Consider the following 10,232-nt stretch of genomic DNA (forward strand, 5'->3'; position numbering starts at 1 on the left):
GGCGTGCTTTTCGAAGACGTTGGCACCGTCCATGTTGGCGCCATCTGGATAGAACGCAGTTCCAACACCGCTGGTGTCCTCTAGCTCATGCTTCGCTTTGCAGGCTGCCATCAGGCCGGCTAGGTGCTCCTTGAGTGTGGTCGTGTCCTCGGAGAAACTGATGGGGATCACATTTCCTGCACATTTTGCGGCGCTTCCTTGAGAAAGGCATCAAACTTGTCCCGATGAGCCCGGGTTAAGGTTTTTCTCACCAGCGCAGCTTCATTTGCAGTAGGCATCATCACGCTGTGATGACGTTGAAGGGTCGTCTGACACCAAACTGTCCCGGTAGATCTCGGGGCTGCTTGTAGGCGGTTCCTCACCATACGACAACAGCGACGGCTCTTGCTCGCCTTCGGAAAGTGGTTCCAGGAAGCCGTTCATCTCAAGCTTAGCCCGACTTTAGGTTCCGGCAGCATAGTTGGGCGACGGCGCTTGTATTTGCTTTTGCGGCTTTGTGTTAGCTTTTGGAAGCGCATCGCCGCTCTTGCCCTCATCTAGTTTTCCCGTGGCCAACGGGGTGTCTCCCACATCGGCAGTCTGGATCGACAGGCTGCAGTGCATTGGATGGCGCCACTCATCTTTAGGCGGTGATGTCATATCGGTCGTTGATTCAGGGTCACCTGGGATGATGCAACGTGGGCCCACAGAGATGAAGTGGTCAGACTGTTTGTTGACATTACAGTTTATAAGCTGGGTGAAGGCGTTTGCAGTCGCCGAAGAACGTCCCACACCGGCTAGGTTCACTCCGGTGAGCAAGGCGGCAAGCATCACATGGCACGGGACAACAACCGACCCCACGCCGACCTTCAAGCAGGCTGCGCCGTCACTATGGGCGTTTGCAGGACAACTAGGCGTGGCAGGGGAACAGTTACAGGCATCCAATTCGCCTCCACCTCACGGCCGACGCACCATCCTCTTCTGCTTACGCTCACGCTCGTCACCACCTGCATTCAGCTTGGACCTTGCCACTTGCTCATCCATTGCCCTAACCGTTTGTGTACTCGGTTGGTCCGGCACTTATTCATCGCCACAGACTCCAAGTTCTTGCTCCTGGACTCCAGCCTCTTCTTTTCTCTTGTCCTTTGACTTAGCTTCGGCCGTCTGACTCGTCTCCTCATTAGCGCCCACGGCGTCCATTTGCGCCGAGGCTTTGGCGCCGTCATTCAAAGACGGGGTACCGTGATACCCGACGTCGCACTCCATCTTCTCCAGCTACCTGAACAGCCAGTCCAGGCGCTGGTCGAGGCGTTCGAGGATGGCCGCCAGCCTGCGAGAAACGGCGACGCCCGGGCTGGGCTGCCACGGCAGTCAGCTCTGTGAGCTGCGCCACGGACGGACTCGGGACCTCGGGATCTCGGATAGCATCCATAAAATCTTCGGTGCCGACCAGGGCCACGGTGGTCGGTGGCACACCCGGCAACGACTGCGACGCGCCAACTGCTGAACAGCCACGAAGAGGTCCTGGTAGCTTTCCCCGGGCTCCTGCCGGCGAGCACGCAGGTGCTGGTATTGGAGCCTGGGTTGGCCCAGCCCGTAATGGTCGGCGAGGAGCCCCGCGATGGCATCGTACCAGCCCAGCTCCACACGGGGCAGGTTCGGGGGCTGGCGTCCCATCCCTACGCCACCACGATGGTTTCAAGCTGTACCTGGTAAGCCTCCCACGGAGCAGTACCATCCCCAGCTGGCGGACCGGAAGGGGCGCACCTGCGCCGTGCATCACACGATCGTACTGCAAGGACAGCCCGACGGGCACGGGTGCAGATGATTCCATGGTGGTGATGGAAGGCTCCTGCCCACCATGGTTCGGGTCGATCAGTAGAGCATGCCGGGGCCCTCGCTCGACTGCCTCCAACCTCGCCTCCAGTTGGTTCAGTCGCCGATTGAGGCGCTCAAAGGCGGCCTCCAGCGCCGGGGAAAGGGACACGCCATCGGAACGCCCGAGATCAGCGGCACCGTCCGCCGCGCCGTGTGCCGCGTCAGCCGGAGATAGCTCGCCGTGCTCGGCTCCTTCCGCAGCCTGTTTCCGAGCGTGGGTACGCGCCATCCCACCGCTGCCACCAAAATATGCAACGGGACAACAGTCCCACCCAAAGGAAAGAACACAAAGTCGGAGAGCCGAAGGAACACTGCCGGCGGCCCCCAATCTTTATCCTCGTCTACCCGCGCTCGCTCCTCCGCGCGCTTCCCGAGCCTCATCTTCTTCTACGCAGGGCACTTGGTCGGCGTACACCATGCCCTGGGCGTTCATTCCCGTAACAATATGTACCTAGCATCCTGCCCACGATGCCAGGTGGCAGCTCATTTGATCAAGAGAGGTTGCTTGGGATTATCAATCTGGGTTGCAACCCAACCTAAGCAACCCAAGTCCCACCAATGGCAGCTCCTGCCATAGAAGGGCAGTGGCTCATCGCTTGACCACTGCGCCAGGAGTGGTAGGATGACTCCCAGGGATCTATGAATAGTAGTAATAAGTGGTTTTATTAAAATAATAAAAGGGAAGGAAAAGATTTTTGCTAGCCTCGGCATCTGCCATTGATACTGAAGCACCTGAGCTGGGGCAGCGGAGATAAAAGGTGGCAGGCAGAATGTAGAAATGAAATGAAAGAGGTGACGGGACAGGAAGAGAGGATAGCTCTCTGAATAGAGGATGACCAATTCCGCGTATATGGGCCATTAACCCATTATCGCTACCTGAACAATGGAACCGAAGGGAAAACCGAACTGCTGGCACACATAATTTGCATTTGGCCTAACTGTGAAAATCGACCATCTTTTTTTTTTCATATACATTGTCCAAATGTGGCTTTTCCTTGTGGTTTGGTGTAGAAGGCTTGCATTCTAGCAAGACTGGTTTGAGCTAGTTGGTGGTAAGACATAGCTCATGAAATGCAGTGGCGCGAGAAAACAAGGACAAAAACACACAGTAGACAGGGCGAGCGCCAACTACCATCAGCTATGGCTCATACATTTGAAATTCCGTGAATGTTAACAAATCACCTCTGGACCTTGAAAGAAGAGAATGGGAGCTAATTGCATGCATCAGGTGGCTGTAACTAAAAAAAAAATGCTGCCTCTATTGATATCACTTTACTTTTTTTTTTTTTCTGATGCATTAGAGCTGAAATTGTCACTCAAGGAAACTACTGCCCTTGGTTACTTCCCTCTGTTTTCCAGCGCCTGCTGTCTGAATATTATCGTGGATCACCGGATGCACTTAACTTCTGCAAGGACTTTGAGCCCCACAACTTGAGCTACTGGGAGAAGCTGAAACGCTCACTCACATCCAAGCTTCCTCGTGATCTGCAGGTCACAAGTGGAGACACACAGGGGCAAGCAGTTGATCACTTCTGGGAATTCGTGAAGGGCCTCATCATGCCAGTGTAGCGAGTGTGTGAACTTCATGTATTGCCCTCGGACCTTTTCGACTGGCATTCTGCATCTTTGTGCTGCGACCTGCTGAAACTTCTATTCTTCAGTGAGCTGCTGTGTATGCCATCTGCTGCCTATTGCAGCTATTATTTTCATGTTACACGAGATTTTAGCCTTTGAGACTATTGAGTAGTTAGGTTTTTACAAAGGAGGCATGAAAACCTCCGGGACAAGTCAGGTCGTTTTTACATTTGCTGCAAAAGGCAGCTGGCTTGATGTTTTTGTGTGACCACACTGCAACTGTACTGCTATCGCTCAGTGGGCCACTGATTTCACTCTAGTGCACAAAGATAGTGCCCTGATATCTGTTCACTGCAGAGACTTGCCTTGAAGCTCAAGAGAGCTCCCGGTGGCTTTGTGGCAAGTACCATTTTGCTGGTCAGTGTAAATACTTTTCAAGGGCTGATTTAGCTTCATTTCCATTTCATTTATCACTGGTGTGATTTCGCTGCAGTATACATACCATGAAGACAAGTGGAATGACTGATGCATAGTGTATTTTCACAACAGCTGTTCTCTGTAGTAGAGCAGGAAGTTTTCCACATTGTTCAAAAGGTGTGGAATAGCACAAGCATGCCCTTCCAACACGCCAGATAGGTAATGTAACTTTTTGTCATTATTTCAGACTATGCTGCTTATATATAATAAAGTGCACATCTCCAACCAAAAACTCTTTTAATTTTAACCCAACGTTTCGAAGGCGGACTCTGCTCCTTCATCAGGGGTGACTGAGGGCAGTAGCTAGCGTCTTTAAGTATGCATGGGAGGAAGGGGTCAAATGAACGAAGTCTGTGATGCAAAAGGCATGGGGGGGCTGGGGGGATAAGGCTGTTAGTCACGTTGTCGCACTGCGGGGAGGCGGTCAATGGCGACTTTTTCATTGAGTTGAAGCGCGAAGTCCCTGGGCATATACTGGGGGCAGGTCTCCTTTTGTGCGGTTGATGTTGTTCGGGGTGGTTTGGATGTGCCAGGATTCCAGGAGGAGCCTTTTGTGGTAATTTGTTTCGGTTCCGAGGATGCGGGTTTCTTCGAAGTTGATTCTATGGTCCGAGTCCTCGGAATGTTCGGCTACAGGATTGCGCTCTCTTGCGAAGTTGCGGACGCCGTTTTTATGTTGCCGAATTCTTTCTAAGGAAGCAGTTAGAATGAAAAAATTGTCTGAGCTCAACGAATGAACAGAATACACCACTTTAATTTTAAAACACTCACTTCAGCTGCCTCGAGCACAGCAGCGGGTGCTAAGCCTGAACGACAGTTTCACCTTTGGGCTGCACCGTGTAGCTGCGTCGCTGCTTCTTTAAGCTTTCGCTCCTTTGGTGAAAAATGGTGCCTTTGCTGGAAAGGCCTTAGGGGAATGCCGTGTGACAGGGGTATCGGTCACCCCTGATGAAGGAGCCGAGTCCGGCTTCGAAACGTTGGGTTAAAATTAGTTTTTTGTTGGAGATGTGCAGTTTATTATAAGTCTTCAAACCCAACCAGACAGGCAAATCTGTCAAAATGTTTAGTTTTCAATCTATGCTGCTTATATGCTTTACTGCACGTTTATGTGTGTTTTATCTGCATTTTACATGCATTTTACCCTGCGCCTACTTTTTTCTCGATTTGTATTTTTATCTTGTACAGACCTTTTTGTAAAAATCTTTTGTAGAAACCTTTTTAAGACTTTTTTGTAGGAATCTTTTGTTGAAACATTTTAGACTTGACTGGACTGAGTCATAGTGCCTGTGACTTGCTACATGTGTGTCAACTTGTTATAGTGTTGAACTGTGCTTCATTTGAGAACAGTATTTCCAGGCCTTTGTTTGCAATGCTTTCTTTCTGGTAAAAACGGTGGGCATGTTATGCTTGCATTGCACATATTGAATTCTGTAAGAGAAGGTCGTGAAGAGAAAGGTTGCCGTGATGGAACTTTTGTTTCAAACAAGGAAGCTTGTAGCACCTTACATAAGTGAAAGTACGAACAGTGATCTGCCAGTGTCATGTACTCGTTGCTTTTTCTTTGTCTTTGGTTAATGTGTGCATGTTGAGAAAACCAAAAGCCTTTTTTGAAAAAATGACGATTTTTGCTGATGCACAGTATGCAAGAGTGAAGTAAAGTGATGCTTGTCCCAGGAAAAATACAGCAAAAACCTCGTCAATTCGGACTTCGAGGAACCGTAAAAAAGTGTCCGAATTATCTGAAGGCCGAATAAATCATATGTCCCCAAAAAATGAAAAACCGTTCGCATTATAGTAAATTTATTTGGCAAAGATACTTGACAATGGCTTCGTTTTTGAGACAAGAACTGTGCAACAACAACAATTTCTCGCAGTTCTGTTAAATTCTCTACGCATGCACACTGTCGGGAATGTCAAAGCAGAAATGCTTCAAAATGGGACAGGCCTTAGCGACTTCTTTCATGGCATGACGCAGCAGCGGCGAAGCTTCTGCACAAACAGCGTCGTCGCACATCAGGAGGCTTCACTGCACGAAACACGATTTGCACATGACAAGCGCGCACTTTCGGCTCACTGGAAAAACTGGAGAATATTGCGGACGGAAGTGGGGAAAAGTGCATAGGTGCAGGAACAGCGAGGCACCTTCAGTAAATGAGAATAACAGACCAGCAATGTGCCAGTCTGCATCCGAAACAGCACGCAGCTCGCCTCTACTGGCTGGCCGATGCGCTGCTGACAGCCGCCATCGCCACGAGCTGGTGGCGATGCTCAGAAAGTGAAGGTACTCCGTCGGACTGTCTCTAGGCTTAGCCTAGAGGGCCTCCTGTAGGGGCCATCCAATCATCGCCACGACTGCCATTGTGCGCATGTCAGAGGTGAGTGAGCATCAGTGCACTGCACGATTCAGACTTCAGGAGGAATAATTGGACAATCGCTTGCCATGCCAGTTGTGCCGTGACATGGTCCCCGTCGTGAGCCCGTCCGAATTAAAGCCCCCTCATAGGGCTTTAGTCCGAACTGATGAGCGTCTGATGCCATAAATATCGACGTTTTCCGGGACCTCGTCAGGACTACGCCGCCAGTCTGAATTATCTAGGCTTCCAAATTAACGAGGTTTTGTTGTACAATGATTGAGCACTACATGCATGTGCTGAAAAAATTTGTTTGCACTCGCCATACCCTACACTGATTCAAAATAAAATTGTTTGAACTGAGTCATTGAGCTCTCAGTTGCTTGCCCATACAGCAGTTTTTCCCGGGTCATTGTTTTTTTGGATGCATAATCTTTGCTGGGAGCAGAAAGTTATTTCTTTATGCGTGCTTCTCCTGGGTATGCATTTTTGGTGACTTGCTTAGCAAGTTTAGGAAGACTCTGAGGTAGATATAAGGATACAAAGCATGGTGATGTATTTTGTTCGGTTGGAAACGGGAAACTTGCAAGGGGTTTAAAAGTGACGTGTTTTTCTGGAATGCTGAAGCATGGCTTTATGTCTTGTAAAGCTTTTCGTTCTGTCTGTCATTTTATCAAGATTCAATAAACTTACACAGTTAACAAAATCATTTTGTTAACTGCGTAACAGTGCACAGGGGACTTCCTCAAAAGGCGTCACTGTCATGTTTCATTGTCAAAAAAGTCTTGAAGATGTTGTTTGGGTGGGCCTGTGTCACCTGTGACTATGATTGACATGGGTCTCAGAGGGGTACAGATTAGCTGTCACGGTCACTTCTTTGCCCTAGACAAGGGAAAAAAGTGTGGGAGTATCTTCCTTGACTACTTTCAACCATGATAGATGACCTTTGCGAGAACATCAGTTTAATGTGAATGATAGCACTCGGCTATCACGAGCTTGGTGGCACAGCATCTGGCAAGATTTTGCTAGAGTGCTCTATAATGATGTGACATCTTAGTGTCATTTATAACTAGTTCATAATAGACTTGTATAGGAAGGAAATGAATGCTTTCTCCTTTTTTTTTTACAGGAAAAGGTTTATTTTTATATAGCATAAAATTTGGACTGCAAATGGGATACTTTAATCACTAAGCAGCTGAGTCAAATATTCCCTGCATGGTTTTAAATTGACAAGCAAGCCTTTTATATTTGTTCACTGAAGCTCTATTCAACCTTCTCTTGTGATGGCTGTTGCCTTAATGATGGAGGCTTTGCAATGCTTTTTTTTTTCCCCACTGTCCTGTAGCAAACCGCTGTGCCCTTTGGCCAAATTGTGCTGGATCAGAGATCGCTAGCAATGCAGTGTCTGAAAGCATGCTACTGGTCATACTGAGTAACTGCATAGCTTGGCTGAGTAGTGCAAGTTCAGGTGCACATAGTGGCACATGCTGCAGTGCACTGGAAACTCATTTTAAATGGGGTATCATTTTCTTTTTCTGTTTTCATCTGTGGCTTAAAATGAGCTAGAATTTTACATCCTGGACACGAAGCAACAAGGACACTATGTCTGATTTTGTTTCGTGACTGTGCCTGCATGGTTGTTGACAGAGTTCCATCCATGGGCAGTGCACAGCCTCCAAGCCCCTCTTGACTCAAGCAAATAACGTTTATTTTCGTACTTGGAGCATGCCTATCGCCACAGCAAAAAGCTCCTGTGTAATGTTTGTTTTAACAGTCCTCACGTGCAAGCATTTGTGTCTGCCAGTTTAAAATAAATATGAGTTATATGCCTTAGTATCTTTTGCTACATGACCCATGCTTGGACTGTTTGGGCAGCTGCTGTGCAGTGCTGACAAGTTTTCACAAAAGAGCTGGTGCAAAATGCATGTACATTGTGACGGCATGTAGCTGACTCAAGGATGGTACTTATTACTTTACTTGAATTTGCAAAGAAGTTTGGGTCCTTGTACCTTTAACATAGTTGTAGAGAAATTGCCGTCTGCTTACGCAGGTACTTCTCTTACTGTTTGTTCTTGTTTATAGTAGGTTCACTTCATGGAACAACTGCTGTTGCCTTTTTTAGTGATATGTGCCAATAACTTTCCTGTTGTAAGCTGATTGTGCAAAATTGCAAGCTCACATGACTGCCAGGTATGTGCTTTTTTGGACAAATCTCATTTAAACAAACTCCTGGAACTTATGGTGCCGAGCACATTGTAATAGGTAAACTAGGCCATTCAACAATTGCTTTCAGGTTGCTACTGCAGTCACAAGCAGATTGGCTAAGAATCACAGCCATATGGGCACACCTAACCACGTTTTCTGTTCAGAAGACAAGGGAATGGAAAGAGGTGCTCATTATGACATAAATGACGGAAGACAGTTACCAAAACCAAGAAGCATAGGGGATGTCTTTTTTTGTAGTTTTATCAATAGGAGATTAATAAAAGCAGAAGAAAAAATAACCACATGCCACCGATGGGACGCAAACCCACGACCTCCGAAATTTGGCGAAAATCAAAGCAAAAATCAAGAGCCTTTTGTTAGCCTCAGCATCTGTTTCAGCTCAATTTGGCTTCTGCACAGAGGTATGATTTCTGCACTACAACCCATCTATAGCTGCAGAACATGCCTAAGGGCACTTAGTTCCTATCTACCTTGACTAACAAGCAAGGGGTTTTAAGGTCTCGGGATCTGTGGGCTCATGTTTGCTGTAATTCTGGTACATTTAGTATTTGAAATACCATTGCAATTATTACACCATGTTAATATTGTATCTTATTGCAGTTGCTCCCTTCTATTGCAGATTTTTTTTTTTCATGCATGCTACGAAGTGTGGGTATTTCTTCATGTTATGCCACAGAAAAATGCAGAATACTGTGCTGCTTCTATCAGCACAGATCAGCACTAGCTTGCACCTGAAAGGCTTGTCATAAGAGCACTATCATCCCGTATGAGCATAAGAAAAGATGCTCATTATTGTCTTACCTTTGGTATTGCACAAGATATTTCTGGGACACCACTGAAATACACAAGAAAAACTAATATTTCCACACTGATCAGCGAGAAAACTGTATTGCCCTGAGCCACAGGACTTCGCTCAGCAAAGCATCGGACTGCCGAGGTGTTTTCACCGTTTGCAGTTGGGAAGTTCCATTCACAAACGCACACCTCAAATGTGCACAGCATAGCACTGGACTCTGTGATTATACTTCTTGCTTCAGACTTCCAGCGCAGCACTTGCCGTCTTCTTGGCACACTTCACTTTCACACTGCATGTGATGACTTCTGTTGAAGTTGGACCATTTCTGTGCTGGCTGCCAAGGATGACTGTAGAAGTGCCTCACCCCCATACCAGAGGGAAACAAAGCACAGTATGAGCAGACCGCAGCAGCAGCAAGTAGGTTTAGTGCACAGCGCATTCACGACGAACCAGAGCACTGGCTGAGGACGTCCTGTTCCAGTACAGAAAAAGTATTATGCAATCCAGAAATGATGCTTTTAGTGTCCTAGGTTCATGATGAACGTTTCACTTCAAATGAACAAGTTTTTAAAAAATTACATAGGTTTTGTCATTTGCAAGCACTGCGACTATTTCAATGTAAAGGTATATTAAAGCTTGCACTGAAAAGCTGGTTCACATACTGGGCTGACTATTCATACAATACTCGCATAGTGCTCCAAGTTTGTGGGGCCCAGAAAAGGCACGTCATGCCAATTTGTGCTCGGGGTATAAGAAAGAATTCAAACCTTGTTCAAAATAATGTAATGATGAACCATAATAGCAGCCTTAGAAATTTGGCTGGAAAGTATTAGAAAATACCATCATTGTTACACAGTGCTAAAATTCTTCAAGCTTCCCTGGTTTTAAAAAGTAGCAATTAGTAAAAATCATTAGCTTCTTGTTGCTTCAAAAGTGCTTCAAAAGTGTTG

General features: G+C 47.1%; 1 protein-coding gene across 2 annotated transcripts in view; it reads left to right on the top strand.

Moving 5' to 3' along the window:
• The window catches only part of LOC144113229 (MPN domain-containing protein-like), a 37,247-nt gene extending 30,236 nt beyond the window's left edge, over positions 1-7,011 (top strand). For both annotated transcript variants that reach the window (XM_077646201.1, XM_077646202.1), the window contains exon 15: positions 3,217-7,011. In XM_077646201.1, coding sequence (XP_077502327.1) covers positions 3,217-3,426 — 210 coding nt within the window. In that variant the 3' untranslated portion in view covers positions 3,427-7,011. The remainder of the gene's footprint in view (positions 1-3,216) is intronic.
• Positions 7,012-10,232: the final 3,221 nt, after the last annotated feature.

The sequence above is a fragment of the Amblyomma americanum genome, chromosome 1 (genome assembly GCF_052857255.1).
Source record: "Amblyomma americanum isolate KBUSLIRL-KWMA chromosome 1, ASM5285725v1, whole genome shotgun sequence".
NCBI classification, from domain to species: domain Eukaryota; kingdom Metazoa; phylum Arthropoda; class Arachnida; order Ixodida; family Ixodidae; genus Amblyomma; species Amblyomma americanum.